General features: G+C 53.5%; 5 protein-coding genes across 5 annotated transcripts; 4 read left to right on the forward strand and 1 right to left on the reverse strand.

The window, feature by feature from the left end:
* Nucleotides 1-11: 11 nt before the first annotated feature.
* M421DRAFT_9952 (uncharacterized protein) lies at nucleotides 12-4,407 on the forward strand (the record flags this gene model as incomplete). The annotated part of the gene is made up of 5 exons (XM_033598765.1): nucleotides 12-92; nucleotides 152-340; nucleotides 391-2,712; nucleotides 2,761-3,192; nucleotides 3,244-4,407. The coding sequence occupies 5 exons, from the start codon at nucleotides 12-14 to the stop codon at nucleotides 4,405-4,407; spliced, it is 4,188 nt and encodes a 1,395-aa protein (XP_033443432.1).
* A 1,046-nt stretch (nucleotides 4,408-5,453) lies between these two features.
* M421DRAFT_407503 (uncharacterized protein) lies at nucleotides 5,454-7,402 on the forward strand (the record flags this gene model as incomplete). Its single annotated transcript, XM_033590332.1, has 7 exons — nucleotides 5,454-5,563; nucleotides 5,754-5,888; nucleotides 6,029-6,153; nucleotides 6,362-6,439; nucleotides 6,502-6,768; nucleotides 6,816-7,333; nucleotides 7,388-7,402. The coding sequence occupies 7 exons, from the start codon at nucleotides 5,454-5,456 to the stop codon at nucleotides 7,400-7,402; spliced, it is 1,248 nt and encodes a 415-aa protein (XP_033443433.1).
* A 1,689-nt stretch (nucleotides 7,403-9,091) lies between these two features.
* On the forward strand, nucleotides 9,092-11,102 carry M421DRAFT_426151 (Bicupin, oxalate decarboxylase/oxidase). The gene is made up of 3 exons (XM_033594311.1): nucleotides 9,092-9,631; nucleotides 9,688-9,939; nucleotides 9,991-11,102. The coding sequence occupies exons 1-3, from the start codon at nucleotides 9,291-9,293 to the stop codon at nucleotides 10,877-10,879; spliced, it is 1,482 nt and encodes a 493-aa protein (XP_033443434.1). The 5' UTR covers nucleotides 9,092-9,290; the 3' UTR covers nucleotides 10,880-11,102.
* A 624-nt stretch (nucleotides 11,103-11,726) lies between these two features.
* M421DRAFT_104644 (uncharacterized protein) lies at nucleotides 11,727-13,142 on the reverse strand (the record flags this gene model as incomplete). Its single annotated transcript, XM_033587049.1, has 5 exons — nucleotides 11,727-12,505; nucleotides 12,556-12,739; nucleotides 12,791-12,895; nucleotides 12,945-12,963; nucleotides 13,018-13,142. 5 exons carry the CDS (start codon nucleotides 13,140-13,142, stop codon nucleotides 11,727-11,729), a joined length of 1,212 nt encoding a protein of 403 aa, XP_033443435.1.
* A 1,562-nt stretch (nucleotides 13,143-14,704) lies between these two features.
* On the forward strand, nucleotides 14,705-15,583 carry M421DRAFT_407504 (uncharacterized protein; the record flags this gene model as incomplete). The annotated part of the gene is made up of 1 exon (XM_033590333.1): nucleotides 14,705-15,583. A coding segment is annotated over one exon (879 nt), but the record flags the coding sequence as incomplete, so codon positions are not given.
* Between the last annotated feature and the right edge of the window lie 410 nt (nucleotides 15,584-15,993).

Consider the following 15,993-nt stretch of genomic DNA (forward strand, 5'->3'; position numbering starts at 1 on the left):
ACAAAACCTCGATGCGCGGCATTCTCCCAGGACGGCCACAGGCGAGGCTGCAAGCTGTCGCTCACGGCCTGTGGGAGGGCACCCAAATAATTGTACGCTGCCCACGCACCTCTTCGACAAACACTATAGTGACTGACGGATAGTCGCCTAGACATACATATCAGGCAATGCGCTCATAGTGCTCGACCGACCCAACCATGTCATACAGACCATCTACATCGACGAGGAAGACGAGCTCGAAGCTGTCGCAGTCGACGAGGGGACCGGCAAGCTCGCGGCAAGCTCGACACGCAAAATCTACGTATACCAGCCGTACAGCGTCGAGTATGGGGTCTACAAGGTCGGTGACAGCATCGACACAGCGACCGGCAGGGGTGCTAACAGAAGCAGTGGTCGCTGCAGGGCAGCATGACCCTCCCAGACCCTGACGACTCGATCACGACGCTCTCATGGGGCATGCCAGATGAGATCCTCGCCGGCAGCGCAGCCCTCACGCTCTTCAACACACACGGCGACATTGAGCGCATCTGGACGAAGCAGCTGGCCAATCCTGTCAAGTTCGCCCACTTCTCGCCCGACGCCGAACTCATTGCCTCGACCGGCAGGTACGACCGACTGCTGAAGATATGGCGAAGGCTTGCGTTTGGCTCGACAGACCAGCGCTTCGATCACTACTACCTGCCACACCCTCAGGCCATCACGGGCATACACTGGCGGCACCCGCACAAGGACCAGACCGCAGACAATGTGCTGTACACGATATGCGCCGACCACAAGGTTCGGGTGTGGGTGCCTGGGGAGCATCACGGCGTCGACGGCATGCACTTGTGGACAGAAGTGGATCTCCTAGGCTCGATTGAAGAGAGGCTGGTGTCGCCGGACAAGCAGTCCAAGAAACGCTTCGCCTTTTTTATCGATGGAAAACACTTCACGCATGCGACTGAAAGAGCCATGGCACAGGCCTCGGCAGAAGAGAAGAGTCATGGCGTTGCGCTGCACCACTTGATCGAGGTCGCCAATCGAAGCCCGGAGATCTGCGTAGTGTTGGATGACCATGGCAACATGTCTGCTTGGGGCTTCGAGAACATTGGCGCCAGAGTCAAGAAGGTGACTGATGTGTTCAACATTGCGCATGTGGATGGCCTGCACCTGCATTTTGCCAAAGAACCCAAGGCTCTGGAGGATAATGTCCAATTCTACGCTTTCATCGGCGACAAGCCCGATTCCGAATTCACGCTCCTGTCACACCACTTCGACGGCCGCATAGAATGGCTTGAATCCCGAATCGACTACCTCTTCGATCCTTCTCCGCAAACGCAGCGCATACAGAGGAAGGCAACCTGGACCGGTCATTCGCATGCCATCAAGAAGGTCAACCGCACAGCAAGTGGTCGGGCGTTGGTCTCGCGCACAGTCACAGACGAGTGCATAGTGTGGACTCAAAGACCGACTGAGCATGGAACGACTCTGCATCGACACAGCACTGTCAAGGTCCGCGAGCACATCCACAGAACGGCATTGCTGCAAGATGGCGACTTCTTGGTATTCTTGCACCACGACCACATCGCACTGTGGGACACGAGAGGAGCTTTAGCAGTGGAGGTCACAAGACTTGAGTATAAGCTTCAGGGAAAGCCTCTCTGCCTCCTTGCTATCCCTGAGACAGAAGTCGGTGGCAGATGTGTGCATATCGCGACGATCAGTTCAGAAATGAAGGGCATTTGTTGGGAAGTCACCACGCCGTTGTTATCACGAGATCCTGCGACTAGTCGCAAACGGTCGAGCGTTGTGTCTCACACCAACGGCTATACCAACAGACACACTGACATCTCGCTCGAACAACACAGCACCTTTGACTTGGGATCGGAGAAAGACCTCGCATTCGTCCTACCCGTTGACCCTGCTGGTTCGGCACCAGTAATATCGGGCTTCCTCGACACTTTCGCGCGCGACGTTGCAATCTCGTACAGCAAGTCTGGCGTCGTCAAGTCCTGGACGGCTCGTGTCGATCCCGAGGAGCACAAAATTGACTGGCTACTTACCTCGACCGTTGACACAAACATACTCGACCCATCGCTCGCGAGTGGTACATCGATTCGGAAAGCCGCGTTAGTCGACGCCGAAAAGACTACACTGACGATCTGGAATACTCGGAGTGCTCAGCTTGAGTACGAAGAAACGTTTGATGGGCAAGGCGTCATCCAAGATCTCGACTGGTCCTCCACCCCTGACAACCAGTCGATCCTAGCTGTTGGGTTCCCGCATCGAGTGGTCATCTACGCACAGCTACGATACGACTATCTCAACGCCGGACCATCGTGGGTTCAAATCCGAGACGTGCGCATCCGCGACATCACGCCTCATCCCATCGGTGACTCGGTATGGCTGGGTAGTGGCAATCTTGTTGTTGGCGCCGGCAACCAGCTTTTCATTCAAGACGAGCATGTTCAAGTTGATGAAGATTTGTTTCCGAGCCTGCGTATGATCTCGCGCAAGACGGCATCGATCAATATTTTCAATGCAGTCAGCCGACTGAACGGACCGCTACCTGTATATCACCCGCAGCTCCTGTCGCAGTGCGTGCTGTCAGGGAAGGTCATGCTTGTGCAGCGGATCCTGCTCCGTCTGTACCGGAAGCTCAAGTTCTGGACAGAGGGCGAGGAGCTTGAAAGCTCCCTTGGCTTCGCAGCTGAGGACTTCTCCGAAGACGAGGTAAGATCATGTCAACGACTACCAAGATCGGAGCTGACTCGCGTACAGACGATCATGACAGCTTCGAAGAAAGAAGTACACTCATCATACAACGATTTCTCAGACAATGACGATCCGGAAACCGTGACCGAGGAAGTTGCCGCTAACCTCAGAGACCTGCTGACCACCAAGCAAATGCCTCTGCTATCAAGTCGCGAGCAGTTCCGCCTCGCAGATATCATAGAGTGCATAGGCGTGGTCGAGAAGCATCGGCGATCCATTGACGACAACGCAGGTCGCTTCATGCTCTTCTTCCGCCAGCACATTCTGAGCGAAGCGCAGAAGGCGCCTCTCTCGTGGCGCGAGATCGTGTGGGCTTTCCACTCAGGGAGTCAGGACATCCTGCTTGACCTTGTCAGCAGACATTTCAATGGGAAGATGATGTGGCAGCACGCGAAACAGTGTGGTGTCTTCATGTGGATGTCTGACATCAACGCACTGGTAGGACTTCCTTCGTCTCAGACATGACAGCAGATCTGACCTAGTCAACAGCGCGCACAATTCGAAGTCATCGCCCGCAACGAGTACACCAAGACCGACGAGAAGAACCCCGTCGACTGCTCGCTCTACTACCTCGCTCTGCACAAAAAAGCCGTGCTCGTCAGTCTCTGGCGGATCGCAACCTGGTCGCGCGAACAGGGCGCAACACACCGTCTGCTGACCAACAACTTTCAAGAAGACCGCTGGAAAACCGCCGCCCTGAAGAACGCCTACGCCCTCATGGGCCGCCGCCGCTTCGAATACGCAGCAGCCTTCTTCCTGCTGGCTGACCACTTGCAAGACGCCGTGCAAGTCCTGCACAACCAGCTGGGCGACACTCAGCTCGCCATCGCCGTCGCGCGCGTGTACGGCGGCGACGAGCACCCCGTCCTCGTTGCCTTCCTCAAAGACAAGATCCTGCCCCAGGCCGCGCGCGACGGAAACCGCTGGCTCGCAACATGGTGCTACTGGATGCTCGGGCGGCGCGACACGGCCGTGCGCGCGCTCGTCACGCCTCTCGAGCGCCTCCTGAGTCCATCCGGGACGCCCAACCTGCAGGCAAAAAGCTACCTGACCGACGACCCCGCGCTGGTGGTACTCTACACGCAGCTGCGCGAGCGATCGCTGCAGACGCTGCGCGGCGCGACCCAGATCCTGCCGCACCAGGAGTGGGCGTTCGTGCTGCACACGGCTGCGCTGTACGAGCGCATGGGCTGCGACGTGCTCGCCCTCGACCTCGTCCGTGGCTGGGAGTTTCTGCTCTCGCCGCCACCGAGGAGCGTCCCGGGGCGTCCGCGGCTGAGCCCGCTGCTCCCGCGCGACAGCTTCCGCGCGACAGGGCCGAACCAGGGTGCCGCTGATTTCGACTTCGATCCGCGCAAGTTGCTGCGCAGGAGGAGTAGTTTGGTGGTTGCTGACTTGCCGGCGAGGGAGAGTGTTAGGAAGGAGGTTATGCAGCATGATGGGGCGGTTGCTGAGGATGACGAGGAGGATGATGATGATGGTGGGGCAGAGGGTGGTAGTGATGAAGACAGGGAAGCGGAGGGTAGCGACGAGGAGGGAGAGGAAGATGAGAGCGAGGAAGAAGAACCGGCCAAGCCTGCACCCAAGAAGCCGCCGCCGACGCAGTTCCAGGAGCCGGATGCGAACAGTTTGCTAGATGCTTTCGGGTTTTAATACGACGCACATTGGACCTTGGCCACCTAGGAGACCTAATGGACTTCTTCTCTACCTTTTCGAACTGCATGGGATCTATGACTGCTAACACGCCCTAGGTCGTTGGCCATTGCACAGCCACCCTGAGCTGTGGTGACTATAAAGTACGCATTGGCTGCTTTATTTGTGACCTTCTCACCGTATGGAGTCCCTTCGTACATCCTGGTGTCCAACCCGCTCGTCTCGGGGTGCTCAGGAGTACCTCGTCTCTTCTTCTCGTCTTCGATGCTCGGCTAGAAGCTGTCGAGATGACTACAAGCTCGACTCAACGCTCTACAGCCCGACCAATAAGCCCGCCGGGATTTCTTGGACGGAGGAGGCACTTCATTCGCTTCCATCCTATGTCCTTTTTCGCTAAACAACACCTCATCAGCGGTCAATGAGGTGCCCTCGCTGATACCACGGTCCTCACCAACCTCAGAAGCTGCCGCCGACGACGGCTCTGAGCTGGGCGGCTGTCTCCTCAATGGCAGCAGTCCGCTTGCGCTTCCTGCCACCTGGGATCGAGAGAGCAGTAGCCGGCACCGGAGGATCCACCGGGAATTGATTAAACGCGTGTCTCTGCTGCTTACCCTTCAACGCTTCGACATGCTCAGTATGAAACGTCGCGATCGCTGTGGGCGGCGGCGTCGCACCAATCGATGCGGCTCGTTGGACTGGTCGGGTGCGATACGCTTCTCTGACAGGATTGCATTTGTGGATTTCCTCGGTGGGTGTTAATGATCAGCCTTTCGGCAGCTGGAGCAGATCATCTTCTATTCAGGCCTAGTGGCCGCAGAGGCTCACAGGTAGCGCAATCAAACATACTGGCACGTGAAGGCTCTCGCCAGCCGGTCTTGGGCATCGTCAACGTGACGAACTTCGTAGCCTGACCCAAGAAGAGAGACTTCCGTTTTATAAAATGTGTGGTGGCGGTGTGGAAGTAAGAGCGCAGAAGTTCAATGATGCAAAAGCTCTTGGAAATGAAAGATGGTGAGCGATGCTGACGGTGTGCCAGGGCTTAAAAAATGTGTAATAAAGCGACGAAGCTTGGCAAGAAACGCGAAGTTGGAGGCGAGTGCGAGACCAGAAGCGTCAGGGTGAAGCAGAGGAAGGTGCAGTCGATGTTTAAGGGCAGGTGGGGTGCGCAGGATCAAGGACGAAATGTACCAGCTGCGCCTGGGCGGCGATGAAGGTGAAAGTGAAGAGAGTATCGTAACGGCGTTTGCTGCAGCACTACTTTCGCTATTTCACGCAGAATCCTGTTGGTACAAGTGCCCCGGCTGACCATGAGATTGTAGCTGCTGGCGGTACCTGATGCTGCCCAGCTATGCCAGATCACGCGGTTCAGCAAACGAAAACAATCGCAAAGTAGGTACTCCTGGGGTTTCCGGAAACCGAATTCCCCTTTCCGCACCATTTGAGCGCATGAAATTGCTAGATGTCAGCCAAGTCATCTTTCAGTATGATTTTGATGTGAAAAAGGTGCCTGGTTTCAACTCCCGCGTTCCTCCCTTCACCTCTCCTGAGAGCTCTTCACTTCCCTGGCGCGCTTCTCTCATTTGTTTAATTCCACATAGGTTTACCTGAAACGCGTCAACAGTCAATATACCTCCCTTCGTTTACGGTTCAATAGCAATGATCGTGCAATTGGTCACATCATTCAAATCACCTGCAAGCTACCAACCAGGCATCATGGAGAGAAAGTAATGGCGTCCGACCAAGACTGTGAGGTCTCAAATCTATCCGGGACGTTTTTACCACAGTGAATCAGGCGTTATCGGTGTGATGAACTGACATCGACCTGTGGACAAAAGCGACGATACACATGAACCATCACATGTGGTCATACGTAGGGTCCATAGAGAGATATATTCCTAAGAGCACACATCAAGTCGCTCGACGACAGAAGATGCAGCTGAGAGATATTCTGCAGATGTCGTTGACACGAAAGCGGCGCAACTCAAAGCGGAAGAGAAGACTCTGGTTGCCAACCTTTACGCAGCCGCTCTTCGTAAGTATCCACGAAGCTCTAACCACCGCTCCTAATTAATGAAGACTGCGTAGTGATCTGAGACGAGGACAGCAGCTCTGACGAAGTGGACGACGACGAACCTGAAGACAATGCAGTTCACAACACCCGACGAGTAACGCACCACGAGCCTCCGCAACGATCAATGAGTACAAACTACAGAGGCAATGGAGTCCAAGAGACGCTCTGCCGGCACCCGGACTATCCCAGCCTAGTACAGGCAGCAGTCAGGCTTCCCCACCCATCTGACAGAGGTTGGCACGAGCAATTCGACGAGCTTCCAGAATCGAACGCTGGTACGACCACTCCTAGTAAGAGCATAGCGCAAGGGTACTGCTACTGCTGGCCACCGCTAGAGATCGTATTGATTCCCAAAAGCGCCAGGAGCTTCCTTGGGTGCTGGTCACGGGTAAACCGTATGGGTTTGAGCGCGGTGAGGGCCAGTGGGAGAAGACGCTTGAGCTGGACTTCTTCTTCCGACTCCTGGACCCGGTCACCAACACATATCAGGAGGCTCTTCACTGCTTTAAGTTTCTTAAGGAAATCCACTCGAACGATCAACCAGTGGAGGTGGGTCAGGATGCCGAGTACGTGAAGCTCAGAAGCTGGGGTCGATGGACAATTGTCGAGATCTGCGCGTTGTACACGGCGATTAACAAGTTCCGCCGTATCAACGGCGTGAAACAGTCTGTTATCTGTTGTGCTGAACTATTTAATTCTGCGCTGCGAGCAGTATTGGACGAACTCAATGCTGCAGGCAACAAGGAGAGGCGAACGGACGTCATTCGCTCAATGATCCGTAACGCCAGCTCCACGAGGTACAGGCCACTTTTCAACCTGGCTGCTGAATGCGCAGCTATGCGCGCCAGAAGAGAGGTAGGCAAGACGGTTGTTGAGGTCAAACCTCTGCATGCTATCCTTCTATCACAGCTGCCGATTAGATGAGACTCTGGCGTGCCTGCCAGAGCTGCTACAAAGATCGTTCGCAAGCGTAGGGCAGATGCCCGAGATGATTGGGAAGGAGGAGCCAGTCTAGCGGAGTGGGAGATATGCAGCTCAAGTCAGAGAACATGTGCTCGCAGTCTTGAAGGGTATATGTGGAGTGTTCGCTTCCACATTATAATGGCCAATGTAGAGAAAGAGGGAGAAGCATCGGAAACGGACATGCTCCAGGACTAATCTGCACGCTTGCTGACCAGATACAGAAGCCGGCCAAAGGTCCCCTTGTCCACTTCTTTGCTGGCGTGATGGAGGCCGGGTTCGAGACGACTTCTCTGAGCCCACGAAGGACAATCGCTAATCGTTCTTACCGCCGCCTTTCTTTACCAAATTCGCCGATTGAGCCTTGTTCGTACTTTTCTTTATCGTCCTTATTTACCATCAAGTCATGGCAGCGTCACGACTATGCACTTGGCGAGCGGTTTCTCGATGGGCTAAGACGCTCGGTCGTCCGTCAAGTTTTCCGCCTCGTTACACCTGTCTTCGTTCTAGATGCCGTCTTGTACATCGGCTCTACCTACTCCTCGCCGCACCGCACGAACACCATATAAGTACCATTCGAGAAGTCGCGAGTCGCGACGCACTATCAGTCGAATCAGATTTCAACAATCATCCACCGTGGCCGCAGCAACATGATTCACCGTCGGAGAAGTCGATTGGTGGTCTTTCACCTGTGTCAGTTATCTCTTCGTCTGCGAGATGCGTGGCACATTATTGGACGCACGAGCCACAGAAACCCTCAACAATGCACAGTTCAGAAAGGGAACAATATCCGCCTCCTAACATCCAGCTCATTGGACATCTTCATAGTGCGATTTATCTCCTCTGTATACCCGTTAAGCCGGCCGAAAGCCTTCGGGCTGGAGATTGTTCGGTTTTAGGCAGGGTTGGGCGTGCCGCGTTGCACACCCTGAGTACTTCCACGATATCACCTATGTGGCATAGCCTCGGTGGTGCATTATACATCTTCGCCATGTCGAGCAGGTCCACTCTCTAAGCACGCCTTGAGTCAGCCGTTACATCGTATTCTGGAGAGCTTCTATTCCGCCTCCATCTCACGCATAACATGGTCATTACAATCGCGCGTGACGGAGTCGCCCAGCTTGTTTGCTGAAGAATAGGCGATAACAGTGAGTGGTCGTTGCAACGGTGTTTACGCCAGTCGTCGCCGCTTCAGCACACACGCTCTATCCGTGGGTGGATCTGACCTGGATTAAGCTCTCAAAGTGGATGAGTTAAGCTTTCAAGGTGAATCGAAAGCAAGCCCACCAAGGCGAAATAAGCAATTCGGAATGGAGGACAAGCCTCGCGGTGGGCGTTTGTGGGGACAAAGGCAATACCCGTCCCAATCACGTCGAGTGGATTGCCGAGCCAGCGAGCTGCGCAGTGGTTGAGCAAAACGCGCGTCGTGTTCAGCACGGTGTTTAATTTATTGACGCAGTGCAATGATGCATAGTTCAGAACCGCGACCAATGATCGCCTTTCAGCCACCTACTAGCGCGCCGGCAGTCGACGGATCTTCCCTTTTCATGCCAGGGGCCCAGGGCTCTCCTAAAAGACTCCGGTTGCAACGGAAGGCTTAATTTTAAGTGATTTCCCCACACAAGACATGGGTTACAACCCATGGGGATGGCTGACCGGTATATTTGACGTCATATTATGGTGTCTGGTCCATGTTCATCGCTGTACCAAATTTGATTCGGGCAGATGACAGGGTAGGTCGGTAAATTGAAGCAGCTAACCCGAGATGATCGCTCGAAGTACGAGGAAGTATAAAAGATGGCGACTGAAGCGTCGTTGAGAAAAAGTCCATACGAATAGTTCACTTACAATCATGAAGTACTCTTTCGTACATGTGCTCTCGTCTTTGGCTGGCTCAGTCCTCGCCTTCCCTGCGCCTCAAGCATCAACTCCTGCCGTCCCATCGGCAGTTGTGAGCGACCAGGCCTTGCCTTCCGGAGCATCAGGCTCTCTGCGCGGTTCAGAGGCATTGATAGGATTCGCCGCATCGAACCCTATCTCCACTGAATCTACTGTAGTCCCGCCTGATGACTTCGAGCTCGGAACAGGGCAGTCGGCAGACTCTGATGAAGGTCTTTACATTGACCTCACAAATGTGAAGAACCCTCAGCCCATTCGTGGTGGTACAACTGAACCAACAGATCCTGGCCCAAGGTACGTTGAAGTGCTTAGATAGTCTCAGCACGTCCACGATCGCTAATTGAAGACAGGACCAGTGTCTATGATGCGCTGAACAGTGACATCTTTGCTCCTCCTACCACTGATTCAGGCAACGTCGGAAACGCAAAGTGGCCATTCGGGCTGTCCCACAACCGTCATGGGTTAGCTGGTGCAGGTTGGGCACGTAACCAGAACCAAGATCAGTTGCCCATCGCGACAGCAATGGCAGGCGTCAACATGCGCCTAAGCCCGAACGCTTACCGCGAGCTGCACTGGCACAAGCAGGGCGAGTGGGCCCTGATGTATGGTTTCTTCTGATCCTGCTTGTATATGGCTACTGATCAGATTCCCAGGCTTAACGGCAGCGTTCGCGTTCAATCGATGAACGAGGCTGGTCAAACATTTGTTGACGATGTTACCGAGGGCGATGTCTGGTTCTTTCCCCCTGGTATCCCGCATTCGATTCAAGCGTTTGACACAGGATGCGAATTTTTGCTTGTTTTCGACAATGGCGATTTCTCTGAGGAAAATACCTTCCTCCTCTCCGAGCTTATGGAGCGCAACCCCAAGGAAGTACTTGCAAAGAATTTCCGCACCACCACCAAGACTTGGGACACCCTGCCGGACGGTCAGCTTTGGATCTTCCCTGGTACCCCGGCACCGAAGAACATTAGCGAACAGAACGTCACTGGAGCTGCTGGTATCATCCCCAAGGAGTCACAGTACACATATCATTTCTCGCAGCAGGAGCCCCTCAAGGTTCCTGGTGGATCCATCAAGATCCTTGACCCTACTACTTTTCCTATTGCCGACACTTTCTCGACTGCGCTGATCACAGTCGAGCCCGGGGCGATGCGTGAGATGCACTGGCACACTACCTCTGACGAATGGACATACTTCCTTCAAGGCTCTGCCCGTCTCACAGTCTACCAAGCCCCTGGCTCTTCGCGTACATTCGACTTCACCGCTGGCGACGTCGGCTACGTGCCCGTTCCCAATGCCCACTATCTTGAGAACACTGGCAACGAGACCCTGGTCTTCCTTGAGGTGCTGCAGGCTAAGGAGTACTCCGATATCAGCGTCAACCAGTGGCTTGGCCTTACACCTAAGCAGATCGTCAAGGATCATTTGAAGGTCAGCGATGGCTTCTTGGCCACGCTTAGGAAGGATAAACCAATCATTGTGCAGGGCAATTCGGACTTGACGACTACTGATTTCACGCCAGCTGCTGGTGGATCGTAGAGGGACGAGTAGAACCAAACATATGCTGCATCGATTACGGAGTGTATAGAATAGCTTGAACTAGGTCCATCAATACCGTGTACATGTGCTGCCCTGCTATCTACGCATCTGTTGCGAGATGCGTCGAAGCTGCTAGATTCAGCTTCAAGCTACGGAGGCAAACTTACTTCGTCGATGCCACATTCTCGGCTCGTGACCGGCTCATGCGATTATTACTTCTCAGCCTGTTCATGTCCCAGCTCAGTCTCATCTGCCAGGTCGAGCCTTGCGACCCACCGCTCCGCAATCTTAACACAGTGCCACCACGTAATCCGATGCCACCCCTCCTGCCTAAACCTCTGCAGCACCAATGTAGCACATATATGGACCTGGCGATTAATTTTGGACAGAAAGTTCACCCTCCCTTCACTTCTCGCCATTTCTATCTTCACTAGTGTCGTTGAATCCATCATCGGTAACGCAAGCAGCGCGTCTGTGAGAACATTGGGGTTCGCTGGGGTTGCCATGGTTGGTGGTGTCGAGGCGGACATCGTGGCGTTTCAGTTAATGGCAATGTGAGTTGCTGACTTTGCGCTGACAGACATCTGATGGCGGTCGCTATTTTGCATCGCTCTGTCTCTGGGGCCACCACTACAGAGTGGCTATGAGACGATTGACGGTGGTGTGATCGCCTCATCGTACATCCTGGACCGAGGGCCATAATTCCTAAGCTCTTGAATTTTAGCGGAAGTGAAGCGAACGCCAAACAAAGGAAAATGCTGAAGGATAATAAAGGACTGCTTCGTATGTTGAAGCCCTGGTTCAGCTGTGGGCCAGGGTACAGTTGAAAAGTCAATATTGAAAAGTATCATTGTACATTATGTTCCTGATATCTTCCAATGCTCAAAATGCTACCTCTGGTGAAACTATTTGTGAAGCTGTCTCGTAAATGTAGTCGTGGTGCAGGTTCATACTTTTGTTGCACTGTAGTAGTTTGTAGAATGTGACCGTCGGGTGTTTGTATGTGATCTATGTCGTCCTCTTCAATTACGATCGACGGAAGAGTGATCATTCTTTCTGTGAGGTTTGTGGACTGTGCAGTTGTTCGATTCGGCCCGTGGATCTCTGTTGAGGTGCCTCCACCCTGCTGGGTGGGTATCAGATCGGAGGGACTGATGCTCCGCCTATAATCGCGACGATCTTTCCGCTTCTGTTCACTGGTCGAAGGATAGTATATGCGGCTGTGTCCAGGAGCAGATGCAAATCCCATGCGCCAGAGGCAATGTCGAACCAGCGGTCGCAGAGTCGCAATGCTGCTGGCAGTGATACCGATTCCCGGTTCGACAGTACTCCAGATAGCAACGTCGGTAGTCGCATACAGGAAATCCGGTCCGTTCGTGAGTGTGTGTATGTAGAACATGCGTACGACTGTTGCCGTGCTGCCGATGGCTGCAAAGGCTAGGATACCAGCGACAAGCATTTTCGTCTTCAGCTTCATGTGCAAGTCCCAGACGATGAAGAAAGGCAGGGTACCGAGGGCCCAATCGGCTGCGGCGTTGACAGCTGCTAGTGCGTATGTAATGCCTTTGGTGGGCCCCGCCGATAGGCATTTTTCGGATGCAGGGCGATTTTTCCAGAACTCAGACACTTCCGTCATGTCAGTAGTCGACTAGAAAGTCCTTTAGAGCTCTACCTACCAGGCGTGCACTGGAACGTTACTAGGAAGAAGTAGACGATTGAGAACAAGATGGTTCCACCCATTAGTATCTTGATGGTCCAGAGGTGCCATCGCTGTATAGCAACTCGAAGATAGAAATGGCCGATCGAGAACTTAAGGGTGCAATTGGCGAGGATGTAGAGCAGCTCGCATAAATACCAGAACTGCTTTTGGTTAAAAAGCTGCACACTCAAGACGAAGCAAGCCAAACTCACTAACAAGGCAACCCTCGCGTCGCTGTCTTCCAATTCCCATCGGTGCCGTCCTGTTCCATATACTGCGGCCACTGTCTGAAAGGCCAGATACACGATAAAGACAGCCTGCGAAAGTCAGTGAGCATCATAAAGGTCTGCCTGCACACGGACATACCATGGTAGCACCCATGAATCTACACAGTTATTAGCGACTCATCTAAAGAGATAGATGTACTGAGTGTGCTTACGTATCGTCCAGACCCCACGTGTGCATCAACTTTCCTCGCACATAGAATCGTAGACTGACGGTCAGCAAGGAGAGGAAGAAGAACAATATTGCCACAGCCAGCACGTCGTTGCGACGATTGTCCATTGTGATTACCTGCTCCATAGTTGTAATATTAGCCGAATGCGACAGCCTTTTCTGTTTGAATTGTACCGGTGAGAGCCATTGACGGTGATTTTGCTTGAAGTAAGCAGACCATGAGTTTCCAGTAGGACTGGATACAGAGCGATTATCATGGTGCATTCGCCAGTTGTGCGTCGACTTGCGCTACAAAGCGTTCTGGTTTCAACTAGGCCACCCGCGGACCCGGTCCGGCCCCAGCCAGAGAACGCTACCTTCAACCCGGTATTTGGCTCTTGCTTCGTGCACGAAATGTCGCGTGGATTCATTCGCTACTCGGACGTGGCGCATCGTGGTGTCCCAGTCAGGCACATTTGCTAACTTGGTCTTTCCTAGCCTCAAAGTTTGTCGATCTCTGAAACAGAGATTCTAGGGCATCGGAGGTTGTTCCACGGCATACTTTGGAAGCTCGACTGGTAGCCCAGCTGATCTCGAGGCCGAGTCCATACAGGCTGGCGTCTCCATGAGTGATCCTCTCGGCATCGGACGCTTAGACATCTGGGCAAAATTCAAGGCCCAGTGATTGCGCCATCGGAACAGTTCTCCAGTTGCCGTTAGTAAATCGTGGAGATGGTCATTACCGCACGGGTCCGTGGTTCGCGCTGGAGGGTGATTGGGCGTGGGCAACATTCGGCAATGAAGAACCTCAGTGATCGCCTCATGGATGCAGGACTAGTCTGCTTAAAATGACAAGGATCGCTATACCTATGTGCAACGGATACCCTACATTTCGCGATGAAGATCATGTTCCTGTAGTCGTTCATCAATAACAAGCTAGGGCCTCCGAATATTGCAAATCATTGCGATGTCTCGCCTTCGTGCTTACCGGTACCGCCGCAGATCCTGTCCCCGGCTCTGCGCATCATCGATCCGCTCATTGCCGTCAGCCAGTAGGCACGACCACGCTGTAACGGCTAAGGGCATCCGGCGCAGGCTTTGCATTACACTGCAGTAACAGATATGCGAGTCCTAAGGATAGCGCGCTACGAGATTGGGGCTAAAGCTGCTGAAGGAGGCGGCAGCCGCCTGTCACAACGCAAGATGTGGTCAACATCAACTAGAGATAATCCAACATGCCACCTGGATATTCACCCAGGCACAAGCAAGCAAGTTTGTTCATCGCAATAGTCCAGACGCCAACCGTGGGAATCGCTGTCCAGCATTCCCTGTTGGACCCAGAAACTGCAGCTTCCCAGCGACAGATGTTTTACACAGCGCAAGCCGGCGAACAGCAATCTGGCTGCAGATGACTTCCAATGTACTGCTCGAAGGCAATTTGCGAAGTTTTCGATCGCAGCTCCTTCGAATACAGAGCTCACGGCTGTTGAAGTGACGGAGAATAAATCCAGGATGTTTTAGAGGCTGAGATCGCTACGACAGGTCATTGAGACTTTGCCTCGGATTTACTTAAAGCAGACAGTCAGTCACAGATACATCTCTAATCGAAAGCCTGCAGCAGCAAACGAAGGAAGCATGCTTGACTAGAAGCAACAGGCAAGCATTGCTGTCTCAGGTACGGTTCCCGACATATGCAGACAAATCTTGCGGTTCACTTTCGCTGGCACCTCACTTATTCAGTCTTTCCCTTGCACCTCTCCAGTATAAATAAGCCCGCGCACTGTAAGCTCTCATCCTATCTTCGCAACAACCTAGCTCAGGCAGCTATGACACTTCCACCTGGAGTCAGATACTCCATCTTTCGCAACAACGTTGAAGTCCCGCTCATCCCGATCGACCAACTGCCTTTCTACATTAAAGGCTTGCCACGCGAACTTACGCTTTTCCGAAAGCACAAAGAAGGCTGGAAGGCGATCGGGGAGACTCAGCAGCCTGCAGTACCGGTTACCATCCGAGCTCCCTCCGATTTGCATTCGAGACCGTCCCCAGCAAACACGAATCGTATGTTCCTGCCGCCCGACTATGATGCTCGTAAAGGCCCTGTCATGGTGTCGCGGGATCTGAGGCTCCTGCCAGAGACTAGCTCTGCTTCGGTCGCCCCTACGGAGGGACTTGTCAACCGTCTCGTAAGCACATCGCCAGAGGAACGCTTAGCGTCGACTAGGACGAGCAGGTATGTTGCAGCTCGCTCGGAAGGAGTCCAGTATCCACCTTACCGTCTTTCAAACCCCTCTGGTGTTGAGCCCGACCCATCTAAGAAAGAGTTCTGCACACACTGGATCAGGACGAATTCCTGTGACTTCATGCAACAGGGTTGCAAGTACAAGCATGAAATGCCTGACCGCGAAAAGCTGAAAGATCTGGGCTTTGCCGAGATCCCAAAGTGGTACAGAGATAAGATGGCTACTCATGCTGGGGCGTCGAGCTGGTTACGACCACGCGCGACTCAAGACAATAATGACCGACAGCTTTCGGCCGAACCTGCAGCGTCACGTGCCTTCTATCCGTCAACATTAGGCCTCGCCCGTGATCAGTCGCGTGCCGTAGAGCTACCAAGTTCGCCGGTCCCGAGCATCGATCAAGCCCTTGTTGAGTTGCCAAACCTCATCGATCTGGACGACTTTTCTATGGCGACAGTGTCACTGCCCCCGTCATTATCATTCCGTTCGTCCTCAGACACAGCGTTCGTTGATGTTAATGCCGCTATTGCTCAAAACTCGGAGCAAACCAAGAAGACTCTAGCCTCTTCTATTAGACAAGAAGAGTCAGAAGTCAAAAATCACACGAACAATTCTCTTGATATCCACACGCCGACTATTCCTCAAGCATCGTATCTCCAGAAGTCTAGTGATGCTCCGGTCGTTTCAGATGCAGTCTTGGTTCTTGGCTCACCTACCAGGACAGTGTCCCAGCCACCAGT

Source organism: Didymella exigua, assembly GCF_010094145.1.
Source record: "Didymella exigua CBS 183.55 unplaced genomic scaffold M421scaffold_54, whole genome shotgun sequence".
NCBI lineage: Eukaryota > Fungi > Ascomycota > Dothideomycetes > Pleosporales > Didymellaceae > Didymella > Didymella exigua.

Bases quoted from the DNA above. Each gene is read 5' to 3' on its own strand.
- M421DRAFT_426151 (XM_033594311.1), top strand. From the start codon at position 9,291: ATGAAGTACTCTTTCGTACATGTGCTCTCGTCTTTGGCTGGCTCAGTC. The intron at 9,632-9,687 runs GTACGTTGAAGT...AATTGAAGACAG, and splicing joins CCAACAGATCCTGGCCCAAG to GACCAGTGTCTATGATGCGC. The intron at 9,940-9,990 runs GTATGGTTTCTT...TCAGATTCCCAG, and splicing joins CAGGGCGAGTGGGCCCTGAT to GCTTAACGGCAGCGTTCGCG.